At 43.6% G+C, this 25,587-nt stretch overlaps 1 protein-coding gene across 1 annotated transcript in view; it reads left to right on the top strand.

The window, feature by feature from the left end:
* The window catches only part of LOC149473188 (ankyrin repeat and fibronectin type-III domain-containing protein 1-like), a 455,911-nt gene that overhangs the window by 32,905 nt on the left and 397,419 nt on the right, over positions 1-25,587 (top strand). The window contains exons 3-4 of the mRNA XM_089683050.1: positions 6,252-6,424; positions 19,894-20,108. Of these exons, the coding sequence (XP_089539176.1) occupies positions 6,252-6,424; positions 19,894-20,108 (388 nt within the window). The remainder of the gene's footprint in view (positions 1-6,251; positions 6,425-19,893; positions 20,109-25,587) is intronic.

Here is a 25,587-nt window from a genome sequence, read left to right as displayed (position 1 = left end):
CGACAAATCTCACCACTGAGATGCATCTCCAATGGCTCAAAGAAATGACAGGATCAACAGGGAGGACGCTCTGTGACGTCCCTCAGTGGGGTGGACCATGTGGCCATGAGTTATTGGAGCCACATCTCAGCAACGAGATTTGTTGGTTTTATTTACTCTCATAGGAGAGTGGATAGGAATAATGTCTGTCATTTAGGCTCTTTACACCTTCTACACACGGGAGTGGCCATTTTTATGCTTTTTAACTTTAAAAAGCCTAATGCTGCACTTATTTTTGCCCTCTGTGTCCTCTTATTCTGCCATTCACGTGAACCTACTGGTTTCCTCAGGGTACAGGCTAACTTAAAGTCAAGACCAGGGGCGGACTGACCATTTGGAAACTCGGGCACTGCCCGAGGGGCCGGGGTCAGTAGGGGGCCCCATGAGATGCCCCTGGTACCTTTTTCATAGGCTTTTTTGAGTTTGGGCAGGGACACAGGAGCCCCATGATCCCCTATTGCCCGGGGGCCCCATGAGTTGTCAGTCCACCCCTGGTCAAGACAAATTAGTAAATCATCAGTGGTATGACATAACAGGGGATGTCTGTGGGGTACGTTGGTGTGTAAATTGACCAACTCCTGTGGCTTTGTCCATTTCCCTGTAATATACTGCATTTCACTTTGGCCATTAGACCTACCCATAAGGGAAAAGGTTCAACCATCAAATGTCGAAAGACTGGAGTGGATGGGGCAGGTTCTTGAAAATGGAAGCTAGTTCAATACTTTCCTTTTCTGTCTTTGAACTTCACACTTAGTCCCCTGGCTAAATGTACACTGTCACAGCTATAAATGCTATATCATGATTAGAGATGGGATGGCCTAGAAAGAAAACCTGGAAAAATTGAAAAAAAAAATTTCTGTTTTTTTCCAAAGCCATTCTTTATTTTCTTCTGGAAAAATTTAAAAAACAAAAAAAAACAAAAGGAGTGTAGAATATGTTTTTACAATAATAAATAAGATATCTATAACATGATATTTAAACTGGATAACACAAAGACCTTAATAAAAGATTTCTGGGACTTTACATAAAGTCTTAAATTATTGCACGTTCTCTCAGCTGTAGCCAAGCAAATCCTGGAATACAATTCAAGTAGCACTTTACATTTCAATGCAGCTCTCAAACAAGAGATATATGTATTTTTGTCACTAGGGGCACTGCAGAAAAAAGGCTCCTGTTTAGTTTGCTTGTGGGCTTCATCTTGTGCTTCCTATAGTTGGGTGATTGTTGGGATACAGTAGATGATAGTTTCTGTCCTGTCAGGTCTTAATTGACAGCTAAGAGGGTAAATTTGTCTGACAAATTAGTTTATCTATATAACCTTTAACCATACCATATTAACAAATGTATGTAGTTGTAAGACACACACCCCTGCCACGCCCCCTTAAATGACAATTAGACAGAAAAATGATTAGTAAAACCTACAAGTGCTTTTTTTTACCACGACTATTCCTTTATACTGGTTCTTGGCGTTTACAAATACAACAATTTAGAAATTGCTTGAAAAGTTTAGAACTGTGAAACACTTTTTGATAATTAAATAGTGCATTTTATATACAACTATTACTACTATATACTACTATTCCTTTATACTGGCTTTGGAAATATCCAAATGCGAATCCCAACCACGGCCTGGAGTTTGCATGTTCTCCCTGTGCCTGTGTGGGATTCCTCCAGGTACTCCAGTTTCCTCCCACACTCTAAAGACATGCTGGTAGGTTAATTAGATCCTGTCCAAATTGGCCCTAGTATGTGTATGTATGAATGTAAGTTAGGGACCTTAGATTGTACACCCCTTGAGGGTTAGGGACTGATGTGAATATATAATATATATATATATATATATATGTTTATGTGTGTGTGTAAAGCGCTGCGTAAATTGACAGCGCTATATAAGTACCTGAAATAAATAAATGCAGCAATTTAGAAATTGGATGAAAGTTTTAGCATTGTAAAATACTTTTTGATAGATAAGTAGTGCATTTTATAGACAACTATATAGATCAGACCAATATGAGGGACAAATGAGGAGGAAGGAGGGACTTTGTTCCAAATCAGGGACAGTCCCTCGAAATCAGGGACAGTTGGGAGGCATGCCTTTAATCGATTCCTACTAATGTTCTCCACCACCACAGCATAATGTTTACCTATAGGCTGGTTAGTAAATTTGGTTTTCTTTTCCTTCTCTCAGTAAAATGGTGAGACCAACATCTAGAATTTGTAAACATTTCCAGGGTCCAATTTCTGCTGAGAACAGAGCAGCAAATTGCAAATACTGTGAGAAGAAGTATTCTTTTCTAAATGCTACAAGGATGACAAAACATATCCTTGCATACCAGAGGTGCCTTAATGACATTAAAAAATACTTTATGGCTTGCAAGGCATGGGAGAGAGACCTGAACTGCTCTTTTAGTGAGGAAGAATGGGAACATATTCTTTTGTTGGCTCATAAAAACTCCCTCAATGTCTCGGTACAAGAAAACGCTTATAGACTGAAATCTAGATGGTATAGGGTGCCCCAAACTATACATACATTTTCCCAATCGACAACGGATAGGTGTTGGAGGTGTCTATCTGCGGTGGGTTCACATCTCTGCATCTGGTGGTCCTTCCCCCTCTTTTCCAATTACTGGCACAAGGTGCACAATATTATTGTACAAGTGACAGGTGATGCAATAACATTCTCTCCAGCCCAATACCTCCTTCATGTGACTAGTCAGCCATTCAATAGCTACAAGAGATCACTAGCATCACACATGATCAATGATTCTCGAATGTGCATTCCTATACTTTGGAAAAGCAGGAGAGTTCCAAGCCTGGGGGATTGACTCGGTAGACTGAATAGGATAGCTGAAATGGAGGAATTGATTTATATTTCTCAAGACCAGATAGCTTATTACCACTCCACCTGGGCATGTTGGATCAATTTTCTGACCACAGATACGTACAAACAAATTATGACCTGAATGTGTTGACTTTTCTTTGTTTTTTACTTGCTGGCTACCCTGAGGGGTTCCTACTGTTGGACTTTGAAGTGAAGAGAGTTTTGACATTGAGGAAAATTCCACACTTGGATTATTCAGGAGACCTCCAGCAAACGGAGCAAATTGTTACTTCCCTTACTACTGGGTTGTCTCCAATCCCTTTGGAAAATTCCACACTTGGATTATTCAGGAGACCTCAAGCAAACAGAGCAAATTGTTATTTCCCTTACTACTGGGTTGTCTCCAATCCCTTTGGAAAATTCCACACTTGGATTATTCAGGAGACCTCCAGCAAACTGAGCAAATTGTTACTTCCCTTACTACTGGGTTGTCTCCAATCCCTTTGGAAAATTCCACACTTGGATTATTCAGGAGACCTCCAGCAAACGGAGCAAATTGTTACTTCCCTTATTACTGGGTTGTCTCCAATCCCTTTGGAAAATTCCACACTTGGATTATTCAGGAGACCTCCAGCAAACAGTGCAAACTGTTACTTCCACTACTACTGGGTTGTCTCCAATCCCTTTGGAAAATTCCACACTTGGATTATTCAGGAGACCTCCAGCAAACAGAGCAAATTGTTACTTCCCTTACTACTGGGATGTCTCCAATCCCTTTGGAAAATTCCACACTTGGATTATTCAGGAGACCTCCAGCAAACAGTGCAAATTGTTACTTCTCCTACTACTGGGTTGTCTCCAATCCCTTTGGAAAATTCCATATGTGGGTTATTCAGGAGACCTCCAGCAAACTGAGCAAATTGTTACTTCCCTTACTACTGGGTTGTCTCCAATCCCTTTGGAAAATTCCACACTTGGATTATTCAGGAGACCTCCAGCAAACAGTGCAAACTGTTACTTCCACTACTACTGGGTTGTCTCCAATCCCTTTGGAAAATTCCACACTTGGATTATTCAGGAGACCTCCAGCAAACAGTGCAAATTGTTACTTCTCCTACTACTGGGTTGTCTCCAATCCCTTTGGAAAATTCCATACGTGGGTTATTCAGGAGACCTCCAGCAAACTGAGCAAATTGTTACTTCCCTTACTACTGGGTTGTCTCCAATCCCTTTGGAAAATTCCATACATGGGTTATTCAGGAGACCTCCAACAAATGGAGCAAATTATTTCCCTTACTACTGGGTTGTCTCCAATCCCTTTTTGGATAGCTGATATTTCCGCAAGTAACTGGAGCTCGAGTTTTTGGGGATCTGCCTATCCTGAGATGACAAGATTTCCTCCCCCCTGCGCGACTGGGAAATCTTCCTTCCTCGACCCCACTATATTTTCCTTTTCACCTTTATCTCCTCCCCCCCCCCCTTTTTTTTCCCTCCCCTCCCTCTTTTTTCCTTTTTGTCTGGATTATTGTTTACTGACCAGATTGTTTATTATGTTACATGTGTCATTGAGCATGTTTTTTATTGCTGTGTGACTTTCTTGTACAGTGCTATTATCTTGTTATTGACTGTAAAACGTAATAAAAATCTTATGGAAAAAAAATACTTTATGGAATTAAATGGTGAGGACCATAATAAAAGTGCAAGTAGCTTTTTTATCCAAAGTTCTCATTCCAGAAACACTCTTTCTGCTGCTTCTAGATCATCACAGGTTTCAAAAAGCAAGTTTAGTTTATTTCTTGATAAAAGCTCTACTTTTATATCAAGCATATTAATTTTATATACTCTGCATTTCACATTCCCAGACTTTCAATTTGTACAACTACTCTACGCTGAATACATTTTTCCAAAAATTTTAATTTTTTCCAGAAAAAAAACAGGGGAAAATATTTTTTTTCCCCAATGGCTTTGAAATGTCTGGAAATTTTACACCTCTAATCATGATGGTAAATGCTAGCTTGTAATACAAGCAAACGTATCTATAAAACATTTTAAACACAAATCACCAGTGCCAAAATTCGTGAAAATTATATCCCAAATAAATAAATGCTTCTGCTCATTAGTGTAAACACCAAAAAATACAGAAAACATCAAAACAGCGCAAATATATAAAAATAAGTAAATTCTTAAACACACACTGCAACAAAAAATGAAAAATATTAATAATCAAACTATAAATAAAAGTCCCACTCCAAATCGATAGTGACAAAAAATATGTAAAATTAAAAAATAAAAATATAAAAAAATATAAAAATGTAAAAAAAATTCATAAAATTCTACTTATCAAAAAAACTTTGTACCGTGCTTCCACCAAAATACTGCTCAAATACTTACCACACTCACCAGATATTGGTGAAAAAACACCTTTTAGGGTTTTTTTTTAGGGTTTTTTTAGGATCCTAGACCCAGTCAGTATGCCTCCAATTGGAGGCATACTGACTGGGTCTAGGATCCCCAAATAACCCTAAATGGTGTTTTTTTCACCAATATCTGGTGAGTGCGGTGTAGTATTTGAGCACTATTTTGGTGGAAGAACGGTATAAAGTTTCTTTGGGAAGTGGACTTTCATGAATATTTTTTTATATTTTTATATTTTTTTTATATTTTTATTTTTTAATTTTACATATTTTTTGTCACTATTGATTTGGAGTGGGACTTTTATTTATAGTTTGATTTTTAATATTTTTCATTTTTTGTTGCAGTGTGTGTTTATGTATTTACTTATTTTTATATATTTGTGCTGTTTTGGTGTTTTATGTATCTGCCTTGAGGGTTAGGGACTGATGTGAATGTACAATATATATGTAAAGCGCTTCGTAAATTGATGGCGCTATATAAGTACCTGAAATAAATAAATAAATAAATAAATAAATAATCTATAAAACAACCTTATCGGAGCTAAAAAAACTCCTCCTGAAAGAAGATGTCAGCATAATTTGGCCAGTAGCTGTACACCCAGGGGCGTACTGACTATTTGAGCACTAGGGCACTGCCAAAGGGCCCGGGGTCAGTAGGGGGCCCCATGAAATGCCCCTGGTACCTTTTTATAGGCTTTTTTGGGTGTGCTTTGAGTGTGGGCAAGGACACAGGGGCCCCATGATCCCCTATTGCCCAGGGGCCCCATGAGTTGTCAGTCAGCCCCTGTGTACACCCATTACAAGCCATTGTTTCTACTGGTTTATAATCTACAAGTAAAATATCACCAGTGGTTGGCATCAACTTCCTCAAGAGGGAATATCTAAAGAGTTTGAAGTGTCAGCATGGACAAACTTGTTCTTTTGGAATATGAACAGTCATTAATGTTTAGGTTTTTTTTTGTTTCTCTTCTCATTAGGTCCCTGGATAGAAAGTTGCAGAGGCCGGTTCTTGGGAAATCCCTTACACTACCCAGCATCCCTCAGTCTCCAGTGCTGACTAGAGTTCCCCAACTTCAAGAAGGAGTCCCTCGCCTCCCTCCCACATGTTCAGCCAATCCAGACACCCTGACATCATGCAAACTGCCAGCTGGTACGTCCTACAACACCGAAGGTTTGGGGTGGTTTGACATTCATTTAAACACCAGTTTAAAAACCAGATAAATCGTCTACCATTGTACTGACAGCACATTACAACTTCATATGTGGCTTTATAAATCTTGACTTTCAGCAATATACAGCAACAATATAATATTCAAACAAAACTCTACAATTTGTCATTGAACGGCTGACAAACCATTTTCTTGGTTTTGGATAATGGGGGAACATTTAGAACTGTCAAGGTTTTTTTTAACTGTCTGGGGCTTCATTAGAGAGATTTGCTTTCACTTCTGGTCCTGCTGACAATCTTTTACCAGACAGGACAGCCTTTCTTAACGTGTTACTAAACCCACAACAGTAAAATCAGTCTGTAGATGCAGTAAAGCATGCTTGTTATACTCACTGTGGACCCTAAGGGGTTAATCCTCCGCATTGTGTAAAAAGGATGTTTGATCCTGTCTTCTCTGATCCTCCCCTTCTTCTACTGTCCCCAAGACATCTGTTGATAGTACAGAGCCCTAGCAGACATTCTGCATATGCTCAGTTTGGTGTGTATTGCTAGAAAGGTTAGAAAGGTGTTTTTTTTTGCTTTTTTTTTGGGAGGTTGCGTGTGATTGGCACAGGGTCAATCAGCACTTTCCAGACAAAGGGTCAGGGGTCATGCAGCCTCATAGGACAGAGAAGAATGACGACTGCTCCTACAAGATTAACCAGTGCTCAGCCGGACACTGATAGCAGTCACAGACTGCTCTACCTACTGATGAGAAAAGGTATTTAGCATCTGCCCCAGTCTCTGTCTATGATGCTGGTATCTTTAGTGCTAGCAGTAGGTGTCTGAATCTGCTGCCAGTCCTTGTCCCCAAGGTCCCAGTCGGCCTGTCCTCCAGGCACTGTCACTGTTGGAGCAGAGAGGGGGCTGGAGAAGGAATTAAGGCTCTGGGAGGCAGCGCCGTGCTGGGGATGCTGCATGGCCTGCATGTGCTGCTGCTCACTTCCTCAGGAGATGGTGGGGGTCTTCTCCCTCCTAGACTCTCAGGCCTAACTGCCCTCACTGCCTCCGTCTGTGGGGCCTCCCGCTCGCCATGTGGAGACAGATGCCTCCACCCTGCTCCCGCCACCACTATTCTCTCTATTTATTTCTGCAACCCCTCCCCCCTTAATATTGAGCCTTGGGCGACCGCCCCAGCTGCCCCCCCACAGTATGCCAGTGAGTAGGGTTCCTTCAGAGGTTGTTATAGGTTCCTTGGGCAATGAGCATTTTCTGCCTCTCAGGTGAATAACCACTAACAATAACGCTGTTTTTCGCTATCTGTATTTTCCCAATGAATGCAGATGTAAGAAGCATTCTTCTAAGTCTAATGTACTGTGACCAGGGGCGGACTGAAAACTCATGGGGCCCCCCGGGCAATAGGGGATCATGGGGCCCCTGTGTCCTTGCCCAAACTCAAAAAAGCCTATGAAAAAGGTACCAGGGGCATCTCATGGGGCCCCCTACTGACCCCGGGCCCTCAGGCAGTGCCCGAGTTTCCAAATGGTCAGTCTGCCCCTGACTGTGACCGGTGGCTAGAGTAATTATTAACAATTGTTCCCTGAGCCTGAAAAGTTATTTCAAGGGTTTCTTTTATCAAATTTAGACTTGAGCCAAGAGTGTTTTACAATGCACATTTTTTTTTTATGCAAAAAAAAGTTTGTGGGTTCATAAGGAATAATGGCACTACAAGCGCATCACGCATTTTAGTGTGTTTTTTGCGCATATGCAGAAACGCATTTCTACCCCCGTTTCTGATATGCCCAAGTATGAACAGGGTCTCATTGATGGCGTATAAGGGGAGATGCAGCAGCTGAGGGCTTTCCATGATTGTGTCATCTATGTACAAACACCTTAGTAAAGGAAGCACATTTCCTGGATCTATGTAGGCCTTCTGGGGAGAAAGCTAGATTAAGGCATTGCCAGGGGCATTACTGTGATCTCATGTATGCGCTTAACATGGAAAAATATATCTGAAGATAGGACCGCATCAATGAATGAGTGATAATAAGCAAAATAAATTGCTTGGGAGTTAAAGGTACCTGCTAGTCGAACTCACAAATTTAGTATGGAAATGCATGCAGGGTACGCTGCTTGCCAAAACTGGTTCTTTGTTTTTCGTCCTGACATTGCTTGATCACACCAAGCCACCCTGCTGTGTAAAATCCTCTGGATGACAGCGACTTGGCCTTCAGGGAACATTTAAACATGAATCTGTTATTTTGAAGACTAGGGATTCCTAACTATGCCTAACCGTCTTACTGTGCTGTATACCAGTCCTACTCTTTTGTATACACGTGTGTTCGAAATATACATATTCCTGATCTTTCAGAAAGGACCTGATGATGTCCCTGCTCCATTCATACGTAATTGAGCAAGAAACATTACATATATGTAGCCACCCTGCCAGGGGCGGACTGACCATTTGGAAACTTGGGCACTGCCTGAGGGCCCGGGGTCAGTAGGGGGCCCCATGAGATGCCCCTGGTACCTTTTTCATAGGCTTTTTTGAGTTTGGGGAAAGGACACAGGGGCCCCATGATCCCCTATTGCCTGGGGGCCCTATGAGTTGTCAGTCCGCCCCTGCACCCTGCCTTGAGCAGGATGGACTATTTAAACTTGGCTATAGTCAGCATGAGCGAGATTGATAGTTTAGCTTTTTTAACTGTCTCCTGGGCTTTCGTTTTGGCTGTTTGCTTCTTCCTGCTGCAGGGTATTAAATGTTTCTATTTCCCTGGACAGCCACTAGGAGGTATACTGCCAATGGTGCAGGCTGGAAGAGGTATCAGGGCTGGATCTAGGGGGTGCTAGGATGGGTTTTGCCCCTACCCCAGATTTCAATGATGCCCCCCCCCCCCCCCCCAGGACCTGTGATATTGGAATTGGGAAGTAGAGGGGCTGGAGGGGCGGCAGGCAGCCTCATCTATGCCAAGTAAGCATGGCTGAACAGTGCCCTACCCCAATGCACCACGCAACAACATTTGTTTCCATGGTGCAGAGGGGCGGACCAGGATGCAAGACATCATTTGTTGCTATTTGTGAAGGGGGGATTCTGTTGTGATGGAGGAATGGGGATACTCTGTGGCCATGGGGAGAGCTCTGTTGTGATGGAGGGATACTTTGTTGTAAAGGGGGGGGCAGGGCTGGGACAAGGGGTGGGCAGGAGGGGTGGCTACCCTGGGCGCAGCAGTTTGTTGTATGGATGGGGGAGCCAGCGAGCTCATTCTGATACAAGGCATTTTGAAAAAATGGATGACTGCTGGGGGTAGCATCCCCTAAGCTTGCACATAATGAAGGGGGATAGGGGTTGCAGTTTGGCTTCTTTGCCCTGGGTGCTGAATGACCTTGTCCCAGCACTAATGGGGGGACTCCAATAGGAAGGGGGACTCTGATGGAATGGGAGCAACTCTGATTTGAAGGAGGTGATGAAATGGGGGAACAGTAATGTAAAGAAAGCTGAATCTGAAGTTCTGGGTGGAATCTGATGTGAAGGGGGGAATGTTGATGTAAACGGCAGGGGCGGACTGACAACTCATGGGGCCCCCGGGCAATAGGGGATCATGGGGTCCCTGTGTCCTCACCCACACCCAAAAAAGTCTATGAAAAAGGTACCAGGGGCATCTCATGGGGCCCCATACTGACCCAGGGCCCTCGGGCAATGCCCGAGTTCCCAAATGGTCAGTCCGCCCCTGGTAAACGGGGAAATCTCCCATGTGGCACCAACAAGTGGCCAGTGTAAGTGCCCTTCAACCCAATAAATAAAGTTCAGGACTGGAGTGCCTCTGGATGTTACAAACATTTACAGGGTACCATGACAAAAAAAGGCTATGAAACGCACGTGCTTTTCATAACAGCCACATAGAGATGTAGGGAACTACGAGAGGAGAGGAAAGGATAAAACAATAGTGTAAGACTTTTTTACTGTACCTCCAGATCATACAGGCTACATCCAGTCCTGACAGGTATGACTTGGGGGAAGGGCTGTAGAAATCAGTCTGATTCTCTCAGACATGGTGCCTGAGGAGGTTGACCATATGTCTGGATAAAGGCCTAGGTTTGAAGCCTAAAATGCTGAACAATTGGATTGAAGCCTCATGGAGGAAACTCCAGCCTAACTGGGGTATCTGAAAATTGGGTGACGTGAGATGACCTGAATTGGGCAGGAAACATGATGACCCAATGACTGTCTTACAGTGAGGAGGTGATCTCATGGAATGCTGGCTTAGGTTAATAATACTTTGTTTTATATTTATATTTCTGTCCTTCATCTGCAGTCTGTCAAGTCCATCTGTGTTCTCTGCTTTAGCCCTCTCTAACAGAAGTGTTGAGTGAGAGTCAATAAACTCAATTTCTTGCAAAGGTCTGGTACCCATCTGCCCAAGTTGCTCCACTGTTGCTGAGGACTAAGCCCTGAGGTGAAATGTTAGTTAAGTCTGCCCCTGAGGTACCTCATATGCTTTGGAGATCAGGGGCTGCTACATATAGGTCTGAAGGAGAGAGATTGTAAAGCACAGAATTAGCAGGAGGGCACAATTCTATTCTGTCTGGCAAAGAAGACCAATTAAAGACGAACTAAACTCTTAAAATAGAAAAATTGCTTGGAAATAGAGATTTTTTCGCAAAAGTGAAATGCAGTGTCTCTTCTCCCAACAAAAACGTACTCTTTCCCATTGCAATTTTGTTTTCTCTACGGAAGCACTACGGTGTATACTCCTGACACATTCCTGGTATCCTATTAACAGGTTTCAACAACAATGTAACTCCTATGCGCATGCACAGTTTGCCCAGACTAGTTAAATTAGCTTTGGAGTGCTTTCTAAATTTGGAACTGCTGCCATTCCCTTATTGCTCACCCTGTCTCTGAAGACTCATTTTATGAATGGGCCATTTTGGCCAAGCACCAGGAGTTCCTTAGTTTTTATTGGTGCTGGGTGCCATTTTACTCCAGTTCCCCTGGCATTGTGGCAGAAGGGGTTAACATTGTGGGAAAGAGTGCTGGCATCATCCATTGGGCGCAGTGCCACTCACACATGCTCTCCACGCACTCTTTCCCACCACAAGGCATCTTTGAAGCATCTCTATGCTGCTGTTCCTGTTGCAAAGAGGCACGTGGAACTTCAATCCATTCCTGCTGCCCTTTGACAGTGACACTGGTCAGCTCTGGCTATCCAACCCTTCTGGTCATGGACCCACATCTGCTACCAGCTACCTGGATTTCTTAAGTCAGTCTGGGTTTCGTAAGTAGTTTAGGCCTTGCCTCTTACCCCGAGCCTGTATGTTGTCTATCTGCACTGCTGCTACAGCATGTCCAAGTTTAGACCTGGCACCCTGGTGTCCTAGCCTAATTTTTACTAACAGTTTGGATGTTGCTTACAGCATGCATACTGATAGTGCCAACATCTACAGCCTGAAATCATGCTGTCCTCTGCTGTTAGAGTCTTTTTCCTCTCTGGAATCCTCCCTGGCTCTCTTGGGTGTGGCTGGGTCTTCTGCCCTCTTAGCTAAAGTTTATAATACTTGAGTACTACAGTACTTGATGACCTAAGTTACCCAGCTGTTAATCAGATTGCGAAGGCTACAAGCCCACTCCTGCACCCTCTTCAGCAGATTCCATATCTGATTTCCCCATAGCTTTAGCAGCTTCTAAGCCAGGGGTGCTCAACATTTTGAAGTGCAAGGGCTACTTAAGTAATTTGGTAACCAGTCATGGGCCACAATGAAATGAAATGGTTTAGTATTTCACATTTTTTTATTTTGACTAGAATAATGAACATTTTCTTCCTGCAGCCGGTGAATGCCAACAGGTTGGAAAGGAGGAGAAGCCGACTTTTAACAGTTGCAGGAGGAAATTAAGAGGATCTGTTCCTGTATATGCTGCCCTCACCGCCCCTCCTGTCCAGGTGTAAAACAGAATGTGACAGTGAGGACACATGGGTCATCTGCAGCATGGGGTGAGGTCTCAATTGTGACCCCTGATGCTACTCAGTGGTTGGGGGTGTGGCAAAAAACACATCTCAACTATGGGGTTTTACCACCCCCGAACCACAACTGTAAACAGTGCAGCTTTCCTGTATGTACATCTTGCAGGTGTGGTGCACTTTCTGAAAGTGCATCAAAACTACTGCATTTAGGCGCTGCACCCTTGGATCAGTGTGAAAGTAGCCTAATAGATGTTAACCTTTATATTTTCTAATATGCCCATTGTAAAAGTGCAGTGTATGTGTTATTTAATACACTGACCTTCTTTTCCTCTTCCAGCTTCTGCTGGCATCACTCTCCAGGCTGCTAGAAAAGCCAAGGTGAAGTGCTCTTGGTATCCCTCCACCTGGGGCAGGAGCCAGTACTATAGAGGAAACATCTTATGCGGCTCCTGCTCCCTCCCCTGCCAGCGCCTGCTTGATACACTCTGATACTCTGGAATGGCAGGTCAGCAAAACCAGTTCAAGATCAATGGGTTGCTAACTCTGGACATGCGCTTCCCTGGTCTGAGGTTGAGGGCCACATCAGAGGGCTCCAAGGGCCACATGTGGCCTGTGAGCAATAGGTTGAGCATCCCTGTTCTAAGCACTTGGTTGGGAAGGCTCTGTCTGATTCTAAATCACCCAAATCCTTAACTGATGAGCAGGGGCGGACTGACTATTCGAACACTCGGCACTGCCCGAGGGCCCAGGGCCAGTAGGGGGCCCCATGAAATACCCCTTGTACCTTTTATAGGCTTTTTTGGATGTGCTTTGAGTGTGGGCAAGAACACAGGGGCCCCATGATCCCCTATTGCTCGGGGGCCCCATGAGTTGTCAGTCCGCCCCTGCTGATGAGCTTACTCTTGAGGAGTTGCTGTCTACTCCTATTACTGCCAAGTTAAAGGAGACAGATTCAACTTACTGATACAGTGCATAACACTCTGAACCTGAAGTATCAGTCTGTTGCTTCTACCAGTGTTGTTTCCAGCCTTGGGTCATTTAGGGTCTTTAAGGCCACATATACTTTCCCTTTGTGCCTGCTTTTCCTGCTGTTTCCCTGTGGATATTGAGAACATTATGATAAGTTGCTGGCTCCTCCTAAGCTCTGGCTGGCTTTTTATGAGGATTTTGTACAGAAGTGGTCCATTCCAATCATGGCTTCATCCATATCTCACAATAACAAGGCAGCTACCATACCAGTGGAGGGTACATCTGCCTTAACGGTGGCTGTGACTTTACTTTGTCAAACCTCATCAGGTCATTTTGGACTGCGACTCATGCGCCATCCTCCGTTTTATCACAGCACCCTTCTATAACTGGGCCATACTGCTTTATGGACTTATTGTATTTATGGTCCTGGACATGCCTTAAGCCAGACTTCAGACTCTCTGGATTTAGGTTTAAACTATTCAAGTCAGAAGGTGTCCAACTCTTCACTTTTCCATGAAAGTCCTAGAGCTAATGGTAGGCTCCTTATAGTTCCCTTTGCCTAGTTTCACTCCAGGCATCTGCAATGCACTGTTCAGTTGTCATGGGACAAATTAGTCCTGTCTCTGGACAGGTCGATTTGGTTAAAGCCAAAGGCTATTCCTGGTTTGGTGGCTGAGAAATCCCGCTATGGAACTAGAAACCCTTTCTTCCCATTTCTTGAAAGCGACGTTTGCCATCCTGCTTCTTTGTCACTGGCTTTAACAGCATGACAATGGAAGCCGAGGTTCTAAGGGACATGGACATCTCTGTGCATAGGATTCCCATGATGCTTAAAGCTAGGACATCTACTAGGTCTGCAAGGTCAGAAAAAATTCTGACTGAAGAAAAATTGGAGAAGACAAAAGTGCAAAACAATAGGTTAGTCTTTACAGCAGCAGAGCTGAACAATAGATGTCCATCCTCCTAAGACACTAACAAAAAGCAAATGCATGCAGGTGCTAGGAGGGATAATGCTCTGGGGCTGTTCTACAGTTTTGGGTTTTTTTTGCCAGGGTCTCATCCTCCTCTTTGCTACAGAACAACATGTTGGGTAAAGATCTCTTGTGTACATCATTGGACTCCAAGGAAAAGATTTTACTGCGAGTACAAAAAATTGTAGAAGTTTGGGTCAGGTCTCCACATGACAGTATGCAGGGTGGGTTGAGTAAAAGGAATAAAAAAAGTGTGGTATTGATTTTAGAGTGATATGTCAAGGCTAAATGGGTTTATCCAACCACTCCCCCTGATGATGCCTGTTACAATGAAACGCGTGGGTTAGGGCCAGAGGAGGTTTCGCTACCACACAAGCCGAAACATGAAAGTGGGCTCTCGCCAACTACGGACAGAGGATCTGATGCTCTGACATTTCTATATTCAATATTGCCTGTGATTCTCCTGTGGAATGTGAGTGCTTTTAACCTTTATGAAATTGGAAGTTGGTTTTACTACACCATGAGAGTATATTTTTTCTATCTAAGTCTACGGACATCATTTGGAGCAGATTGAGGGAGAGAGTTGTCTGAGATCCACTGGCATCCTAGTGTTGAGCTATAAAAGCACATATGACCATTCCTTTACAGGTGGTCAGAATATTTGGTAAGGTGAATCTGCACACACTGCGGTGTCTGGTGGAAACTCTCTTTGTTGATTGGTGGAAGATCTACTGTGGAGGCTCCTATTTCCTTGGTCTGTGATCACCATTTTTCCACATTTTTTTACTTTGATCCACTGTGATTTTAATTTCTGTTGGACATTCTATTTCATGTGTATTTTTTTTAATTTATGGGGACATTATTATGTTATTCAGTACTTTGTGAATGAGGGGTTTGTGCACTCTTTTCTGTATAATTTTGATTGAGTTCTACAGCTGTATTCTTTTGAAGGTTGTCACGGAGTGCCTGCTCCTCGTCCCAACCCCCCCCCCTCTCCCCGCTGAGTCCCCGTGAGCCTGATGTCCCTAGAAAGCTGTGTGGGAGCTGTGCTGAGGCCAGGCCCCACAGCCAAAGTCCCGTTGAGTCCCAGTGAGGCTGCTGTTGTCCCTGGAAAGCTGGGTGGGAGCTGCGTTGAGGGCAGACCCCCTAGTCAAGGTCCCGCTGAGGCCCTGTGAACCTGATGTCCCTAAAAAGCTGTGTGGGAGCTATGCTGAGGCCAGGCCCCACAGCCAAAATCCCGTTGAGTCCCAGTGAGGCTGCTGTTGTCCCTGGAAAGCTGGGTGGGAGCTGTGCTGAGGGCAGACCCCCTAGTTATGGTCCCGCTGAGTCCCCGTGAGCCTGATGTCCCTAGAAAGCTGGGTGGGAGTTGTGTTGAGGGCAGACCCCCTAGTCAAGGTCCCGCTGAGTCCCTGTGAGTCTGATGTCCCGAGAAAGCTGTGTGGGAGCTGTGCTGAGGCCAGGCCCCACAGCCAAAGTCCTGTTGAGTCCCCGTGAGGCTGTTGTTGTCCCTAGAAAGCTGGGTGGGAGCTGTGTTGAGGGCAGACCCCCTAGTCAAGGTCCCGCTGAGTTCCCGTGAGCCTGATGTCCCTAGAAAGCTGGGTGGGAGCTGTGATGAGGAAAGACCCCCTAGTCAAGGCCCCGCTGAGTCCCTGTGAGCCTGATGTCCCTAGAAAGCTGTGTGGGAGCTGTGCTGAGGTCAGACCCCATAGTCGAGGTCCCGCTGAGTCCCTGTGAGCCTGATGTTGTCCCTAGAAGGCTGTGTGGGGGGTTGTGCTGAGGTCAGACCCCATAGCTAAGGTCCCGTTGAATCCCCGTGAGCCCGCTTACCGTGATTGTCCCTACAAGCCGCATGTTGCGGAGTGCCAAGAGCTGCCCCGATTGAGTGCCTTCCATAGTTCAATAAAGCTTTGTGTGTTTACCATCTTCTTTGTGTGTTCTGTCCTGCCTACGCTTCCGTCACAAAGGTATTATATACACATTGGGTCACTTAGCGCTGCACTTCTACAATATATAGGTTTATGCACTGGTTGGGTATTTGAGGATTATCCTTCTAGAAACAGAGAACGTAAATGCAGTACAGAAAAAAACCTAGGCAGTGATATTACAAAATAAATAAGTAAGAGCAGACATATGGATAGCCCCTCTGGGGACGGCAATCCGTGACACTGCTGCCCTACTGGAGCAGAATCACTCAAAGCTGACCCTTGTCTTATAAATAAGAGGCCCAGACTGGCTGCGATCCCGCATTCATTGACATCGCATCTGTGACTGGGGGAAGACGTGCTGGTGTCTGCCAAAACTGCTTCTGTTCTCAGTTGATACACGAAAATGTTTTGTCAAGTAATGCTTTGGTACACACTCCAGGAAACATACACTGCTAACCCTGTCTTCAGTCCGCACGTCTGATACTTGATCACTACTGTATGTACATATTGTTTTACAAACATAAAACTCTTGTATGTGATTAGAAACTATCAAATATTTGTTTTATACCATTCTTGCATATTACCGTGTTGGTTTTTTTCAGCTTTCATCATACCATTATTAAGGTTTTGATCAGGGGCGGACTGACAACTCATGGGGCCCCCGGGCAATAGGGGATCATGGGGTCCCTATGTCCTCGCCAACTCTCAAACCACACCCAAAAATGCCTATGAAAGGTACCAGGGGCATCTCATGGGGCCCCCTACTAACCCCGGGCCCTTGGGCAGTGCCCGAGTTCTCGGATGGTCAGTCCGCTCCTGGTTTTGATTTGTAGTGAGCTAGGGTGCTTTTTAACTTGTGAATTACCCTTGTATTACGGTATTCAAAGGTGATCATTACTGACCCTCCACTGTGATAGGCCGCCCCTCTGACCAATAATTAGGTCATATGGCACAATATCATGCTATATATGTTTTTGGGCTTCTAGGGCACTAATGAATTTGGTTAAAGGAATGTACACATTTCTCTCAGTGTTTGCAGTTTATTTCTATTTCAATGGTTTTTATTAATTTTTTAAACAGTATAAAACAGAGGCAATAAAACACGCCCACGCAGGGGCTATCAATTGTAGATAAAAAAAATGCAAAAAAAATTTAAAAAAATTAAAAAAAAGGGAAAGACAGTGCTCCAATGCCAACAGGTGCAGTTTATTTCTAACTTATCCACTTGCCCTCCAGAGGATTTACCCCCCTTCCTGATCAGGCCATTTTTTGCTATACGACGTTGCATTACTTTAACTGACAATTACGCAGTCATACAACGATGTACATAAATTTAATTTACGGTATGTAATTATTTTCCCCCACAAATGGAGCTTTCTTTTGATGGTATTTGATCACCTCTGCGGTTTTTATTTTTTTACACTATAAACAAAAAAGACTGACAATTTTGAAAAAAAGCCAAACAATATTTTTTACTTTTTGCTATAAATTATATCCAATAAAAAAATAAAAAAAATAAAATTTTGCCATAAATTTAGGCCAAAATGTATTCTGCTACATGTCTTTGCTAAAAAAAATCCCAATAAGTGCATATTAATTGGTTTACTTAAAAGATATAGCGTTTACAAATGACAGTATATATACAGGAATTATTTATTTATTTTTTTTATACTAGTAATGGTGGTGATCATCGACTTATAGCAGGACTGCGGGACTGTGACGGGCATTCTGACACTGGGTGGGAACTGACTAACTGCCACTGACATCCCCAGTGACACCAATACAGTGATCAGTGCTAATAAAAAGCACTGACACTGTACTAATGACACTGGGCAAGAAGGGGTTAACATCTGCTGCTTTCTATCTCCCTGCTGTGAAAGATAGAAAGCAGCACGTCCATGCTAACAGGATAAAGATCTGTGTAGTTTACACACAGATCTCTCCCATCTCAGCTTCGCCAATGATCACTGAGTCACGGCCGAAAATCAGTGGCCGGGACTCTGTGATTGACATCCTCAGGAGCCAATAGCAGCGTAGGTAGGGCGGAGCGCGTGTGCGCCCCCTACCCGGAAATGCAAAATCACATATATTTACGTGATTTTGCCCAGCGAAGCCACCCTGTAGCAGTACATCTGCTATGGAGCGGCAGGCAAGTGTTTAATGCATTAACTATGATGATACGCTTATTTAAAGCCTACATACTACCTGGCGGCAAACTGTCAGTGTTAGCCTGCTATCGTTGGGGCCTGTCTGTAAGGTGGTGCTCTTAAAGCTGTCTCTTTAAGGCTGATGGACTGTTAGGTAAGGATCAGTTACTATTGGCATTAACTGTGGGCAGTAAGAGGTTAACGTCACTTGTTTCATTCACCACTCCTGGTGTGCAATGGATCTGGTCTAGTACACTTGGTGACTTGTTGTCCCAGAAAGTTCAGTCCTCATGATCAGGTCCTCGTGATCAGATCTCTCAAAAGGCTCAGTCCCAGCGTTCAGACTCTTACCGGGTCCCTCAGGATCAGTCTGTCTGAAGTTGGGCATGGACAGATAAGAGCAAGCAGATCTGTGCCCCACAGTCCACATCACCAGAGGCTCTCAGTTTATTTCTGCCTCAGTGCGTTAAATATGATGATCCATTTACTTTAAAGGAAATCTGAAACCTAACTGGATGAAAAGCACTATCCCTCAGAAAAAAGGGGAGTGAATGCCAAGAAGAGGCTAGAGGTTCAAGGAGATGATATCCTATGGATAAATTCTTGGTGGTGCAGCCCTCCTCAGACTGAGAAATCACCAAAACTGGTCTGACAATACCACCAGTCAGACACTCTGCCATCATTGTGGGCCATCAATGTGGCATTAAGGCTTTTGCATGTACTTGCATGTACTTCATATTGTGAGTATGTTTTTTGTCTTTTTTCTTGTACAGTAAACCTTGGATAATGCTCTAGGTGTTTGCTTGGTTGTCATTTCACATTTTCAGTTAATTGTTAGGATATCTATACACTTTACAGTATAAGGTGACCATTTGGAAAAAAAAAAAAATAATAACTGCACATTTTTTGTCAGGCTCCTGCAGACTCTCAGGATAGCTGTCTGCCTGTACTTCGTATGGGCAGGCAGTTTCTTGAGAGCATGGCTATCAATGAACTACGAGAGCACTCACCAGCACCTTTGTAGTTCATTGAGAACTACGAGCTCTCAGCCACAATGGTTTATGGTACTTGTAGTCTATTCATTTATAGGAAACTGTGAATGAATGACGTGGCCGTGTGGGCAGAACCCCACTTGACCGCACTGTTTTTGAGTTGTGAGAGTGGGTGCAGGGAGAAGATCCCCCGCCTGCTGTCACTGGGAGGGGGGGATCAGGCGGAGAGGGGGTGCACGCTGAACATTTCACATGTTACACCCTAAATACGATGTAACATGTTCTGAAATGTGAAATTTTAAAGATACACAAATTCTGACATCACTTTCTTCCAGGTCAACCAGACGCAGCCAGGCAACTGGTAATCTTAGTGAGAGGTCAGGTATTGGTTACAGATTACTGCACTGTATAATGAAATATGGCAGATGGTATATAGATTGAAATGAATCATTTATTCTAGTGCCTTTACAGTATTTCATCCTTCACACTGCGTTTGTTTTCTTCACAGTGGACTCATGGCGCCCTGGAGAAAGACGAATAAACCCCAGCACCTTTCCTACACGGCTCTTCTCTTCCCCAGAAGAAACCCGTCCTGGTCACCAGCAAGCCTTCCACATACGGAAGAGCATTTCTGTGGACAACCACCTTAGTTCTTGTCATTACCCAATGCAGCCACCCGACCCCCAGGGACAAAGAGTGAAGAGCAAACTGAGGAGGCAATTTGTAAGTACATACTTTCTGCTTTCTGGTCCAAGTGAAGATACACATAAAGCATGAAAATTGTAAACAGGGGTCATCTATTGTCCTAGGGATGACCATAGTTGGTTCAACAATGGCATATGATGTACAGATTTGGTCATTCTTTATAATGATTGGACCATATAGGCAATAAAGCCTAAAGGAGAACCAAAGGCAAAGCTTTTTTTTCATTTTGGATAGTATAAGGAAGGGTTATAACCACTGTCAGATCTCTTTTTTTCATCTTTGAGTCTCACTGGGGATATTTTCCCTTCAGTTCTTGTCCCATAGCCGAAACAGGAAGTGAGAGCAAAGCCTTCCAAAGTGAGGAAATCCCAGAAAAAGTGTCTCAATTGCAAGATTGCCTCTCTGTTCCTGTTCTGGTAACAACCCATAATTTGAGATTCTTCAACTTTTAGCGATAATGGTCAACAGGGCAAATTAAGAGGATGAATCTCCCTAATGGGGACACAGACAGGTGTTTTAATCCCTCTCCACTCTATCCAAAACTATAAAAAAATTTTACTTTTAGTCATACTTTAAAGTGCTATTAAACCCAAAATCAAACATTTATTATTAGTGATGGGCCGAACACCCCCATGTTCAGTTCACGGTCGAATCTCCATTGATAGCTGAATGTAAGAAAGAATTGCTGGCTTTGCCCAGCAATTAATTATTTTATTTTATTATTTTTTTAAATGCATGGGGCCCTACCCCATCCATTCCAAGCCCTTCGGGTCTGGTATGGGTTTTGAGGGGAACAACCAAGCCAAAATTTTATAAATTCTCCCCCAAAATCCATACCAGATCCTTATCTGAGCATGCAGGTCAGGAAAGGGTGGGGGACGAGCAAGCACCCCCCCTCCTGAACCATAACAGGCCATATGCCCTCAACATGGGGGGGATGCTTTTAGGCAGGGGGAGCTCCCCCCAAGAGCACTTTGTCCCCATGTTGAGGGGGACAAGGACCTCTTCCCCATAACTGTGGCTTGTGGTTGTAGGGATCTGCGGACGGGGGGGCTTATCGGAGTCTGAAAGCCCCCTTTAACAAAGGGCCCTCCAGATTCCACCCCCCCCCCCATGTGAATGAGTGTGGGATACATGGTACCGCTACTCATTCACAAAAAAAAGTGTAGTGTAAAAAATGACAGTAGACAGTCTTTGACAAGTCCTTTATTAAAAGCAAAAATTCCAAAAATGTCCTCCTAAGTAGATCCAACATCAATCACAATTCCCGTCACCACTGCCGACCCGAAAAAAGAAAAAAAAATGCTCCGCTCTTGACGCTGGCTCCCGCCATCTGACATTTGCGCCGGGATTACAGTTCTTAAATAGTGTGATGATGTCACAAGGGGAGGGGTCAACTCTGCCCCCTTCTGACATCATCATGTGCTGTGATCGGCCAAAGCATTGCACCTGACCTGTGGTCAATCACAATGCACTGTCAGGGCGCAGTGCATTGCGGGGTGCGGCGGGCGAATAGCCCACCAAACACCCTCATCGTTCCTGTGTTCACCGATGTTCAAATCAAACTCAAGTTCAACTCGAACATATAGCCCATCACTATTATATTGCAAAGTACAGTACCAATTCTTAGATATGATGTCTGCATTAGTATTTTATTTTTGGCTTTATTTCTTCTTATTTCATTTGGTGATCCAGCCAGCAAGTTTTTTTTATTTCCATAATCTTTTTATTGAGTATAAATAATGAAAAAAGACACAGTAACAAGAACATATGAAGACACAGCCACAACGTTGTATGGAGTGAAAGCAACACGACCCTCAATAATAAGGTTAAGCAACACAGAATGCATGTTTTAAAATCAGAGTATAAAAGTAAGTCTGGTTTTATTTCCAAAGAACAAGCTCTCCAGAAGAATATATCCGTTACAGAGATGAGAGAAACAATTTACCACTGGCAGGGATGCTTACAATGATCAGTTTTTAAAGAAAGAAAATGCAAACTCAAAAGGAAAACAACGGTTTGCTGTAACTGCTTATAAAGTATTAGCTGGATTTCAGCTTCAATTTGTTAGTGTATCTAAATCTGCTAGTACATCCAACACTCCCTTTCCCCCAGATTGGCAATGCTCCTGACCACAGATGCCCCTGTGCTCCTTCATTCAGAGTGGAGGCACTCTAATTCTGGAGGTGTGTTACTGGCCAAATCACCAGGGAAAATCAGAGGGAACAAATTCTAAAAGAAAAAAAAAGAAAAAAGAAAACTAACACAGCCACCACATCTAATGACTGGCAAACTGCAATATATTACTTTTTTGGTTTTGGGTTTAACTGCTCTAAGTGTAGACAAGCAGCTATAAATAAAGATGATATACTGTATATGCAGTATATGAACTGCCTTACCTGTTGAAGGATTTGTAATATCTTGCATAGATGGGCAAATGCGGCATACTTTCAAGTCCCTTTAGAATTTTGATAGGTCTTCTGAATTGCTTCATACCTCCTTCTAAGCTGCATCAGGCTTTTTGGGAAGAAAATCAGTTCTAATGTGAAACATTGCCTGTTTATTGCACCCTAATTCTGCTCGGCCAGTCTTGTAATTTACACACCTCTGTCACACTGTACAAGCAAGCAGGTGACACTTATTTTTCCGCTTCACCAATGGAGCCTCCAGGAGTGTCAACTCTCCCCCTGCAGCTTATCCAATGGACACAAAATCGGCACCGACACCGCTGTACAATGATCAGGGAGCTTACCCAAGAATAAGTAGTGCTAAAGGGGTGTCAAACTGGTGGCCCTCCAGCTGTTGCGAAACTACAAGTCCCATCATGCCTCTACCTTTGGGAGTCATGCTTGTAACTGTCAATCTTGCAATGCCTCATGGGACTTGTAGTTTGGCAACAGCTGGAGGGCCACCAGTTTGACACCCGTGTTTAAACTAAGAAAGCTGTGGAGCGGTTGTACTGTTTAGCAGTGTTATATGTGTCATAATAATGAATGGATGAAATTACAAATCATCTGTGGCCTATCAAGTCCTAGCGCCCATCCCGCTCTGATGGCCCAGTGCCGCCACCTGAAGTGCCTATCCTGGCCTACTATGCAAAGTGTGACTTCAGAGATGCTACACTCCTAAGCAGCCTATGTACCAAATCAGGAATTGGAAAGCAGCCTCAGCCTAGGCTCCTCCCAGACCACTCCTCTGATAGGTTTCACCCCACCCACAGGGCTTAGACATAGAAGTCTATAACTCGGCCCTGTAGGTGGGGCGAAACGCGTAAATGGCCTGGAAGGAGCCTAGGTTGAGCCCGCTTTCCATTTACTGATTTATTTAGGCTGCTTAGGAGTGCAGTAAACATTGTATTTGAACTAAGTATTTAGCTGTTTGTCTGGAGTTTCACTTTAACTAAACCAATAAGTGAGTGCTTCTGAAAATTAAAATGATTTGGTATGAGATACATATTTTCCATCTTGAGAACTCTGTATGAGTTGATCATGGAACCTTGCACCTGTGTGTACTGTTGTAAAGATGGTCGTTCAGTTCCTGGCAGATGGGCAGGTCTGCCTGTGTATAGCTAACCTGATAATATTGCCATTCTATGCAAGCAAGAAAATATCCTTTGTACGAAGTGCTGAATGATACATGGCTCTTCTGCTATAAATGTAGAAATAAGATATTGATTTTCTCATATCTTCATTTTTCATTACATTAAAGTGGTTTGGCTTGGAGATGATTGGATGATTTTAGAACTTTTTGCAATTTTTATTTTAGCTATGACATCAGTAAGTAGCTGCTCAATGATAGGATTAGATACGGGGGTCTGATTTCCATAATTGGATGCTGTAGCCACCCAGAACATAAAAAGAGGCCTTTGGCACCTAAAACATCACCCTTGTGCTGGGATAATCCTGTTTACATGGAACATTTTCTTGTTTTACAGGATCTGTCTCAGCCTGGAATATTGGGACAGATTGTATTTACTGTATTGTATCCACTTAGCATAACTTATACTAAACCTCCGTCAACACTTTCCTCTTTTGACCTTGCTACTACCGAAGAGGTCACTAAGGTTTTCTCAGAAGCCTGTCTCACTACTTGTCCCCTGGATCCTGTCCCCTCACAACTACTGCGGTCACCCTCTTCTTCCGTCCTATGCTCCCTCACTCATACTGTATCTTCTATCTTTCCCTCTCTACTGGTGCCTTCCCCTCCCCTCTAAAGCATGCTCACATTACTCCCATACCTAAAAAGCCTTTCCTGGACCCCACCAATCTGAACAACTTAAGACCCGTCTCCCTGCTGCCATTTACCTCTAAACTCCTAGAACGCTTAGTCAATAACGTATAAAGCCATTTATAACTCTGCCCCAAATTACATCACCGATCTTGTCTCTAAATATCACCCAAACCGTACTCTCCGCTCCTCGCAAGATCTCCTACTCTCAAGCTCCCTTGTCTCCTCCTCCCATGCTTGTCTCCAGAGCTTCCCCCATCCTCTGGAACTCTCTACCCCAATTTATCAGACTATCGCCTATTCTGCTCACTTTTAGGCGATCTCTAAAAACCTATCACTTCAGGGAAGCCTATCCTGCCCTCAGCTAATAATGGAATCTTCTACTTCTTCCAACCAGTCCATCCCCCACAGTTACTACCTTTTGTACCACTATCCCCTCCCTCCTAGATTGTAAGCTCCAAGGAGCAGGACCCTCCTATCCCTCTTGTATTGAACTGTATTGTTGCTGTATTGTCTCCCGTTATATTGTAAAGCGCTGAGCAAACTGTTGGCGCCTTATAAATCCTGTGTAATAATAAAAATAATAATAATTGTATTTAAGTGGGATGAGTGTGTTTCTCCTTGGAAAAAATTGTGTAACCAAAGAGGGAAAAGCCATTTCATAGCTTTGGCACCTTATAGGCATAGGGTTAGTGTGTCTAATGCTAAATGTGGTCAGTGTGTCTAATGCTAAATGTGGTCATGATGAGATGTAAGGATGTATCAGTTTCGAGAGGAGATTCAAATTTGTACAAAAGCTATTTGGTGCTCCTGCTGTACTTCTAGCCAGTCGCCGCCATCGGCTGTAACAGACACCGATACTGGTGTCATGTGTCTGCTCCCTCTCTGTGCTTTGCCTTTCACAAAACACAGCTTGTAATGATGCGACCAGCCGTGGTGTCATCAGAGACTGTGCTTTATGGATCATTTCAACATTTGTCCTCATGGGAAGATTTGTTCTCACCTCCTGTATGGGCAACGACTCAAAAAGTTGGGATTTGCCCTCACGGAGTTGTGAAACTCCTCAGCGGAGATAGAAACAGCTATAAAACGTTAACAGAGAGTCTAACCCTTTCTCAATGTCCAAAACTAAAAAAATGGAACCCCTCAAACCTAACCTATTGTGAACCCACTTTGATAACTAACCCATAACACAAACCCAACCCTAACTTTAACCTATAACTTGAACTCAATACCAAATCTAACCTACAACATGAACACAATCCTAAAC

This window comes from Staurois parvus, unplaced genomic scaffold (genome assembly GCF_062004578.1).
Source record: "Staurois parvus isolate SC_StPar_1 unplaced genomic scaffold, SC_StPar_1.0 ptg000018l, whole genome shotgun sequence".
Taxonomy (NCBI): domain Eukaryota; kingdom Metazoa; phylum Chordata; class Amphibia; order Anura; family Ranidae; genus Staurois; species Staurois parvus.
The sequence above is the reverse complement of the archived record's forward strand: the minus strand, read 5'-3'. Positions and strand labels throughout refer to the sequence as shown.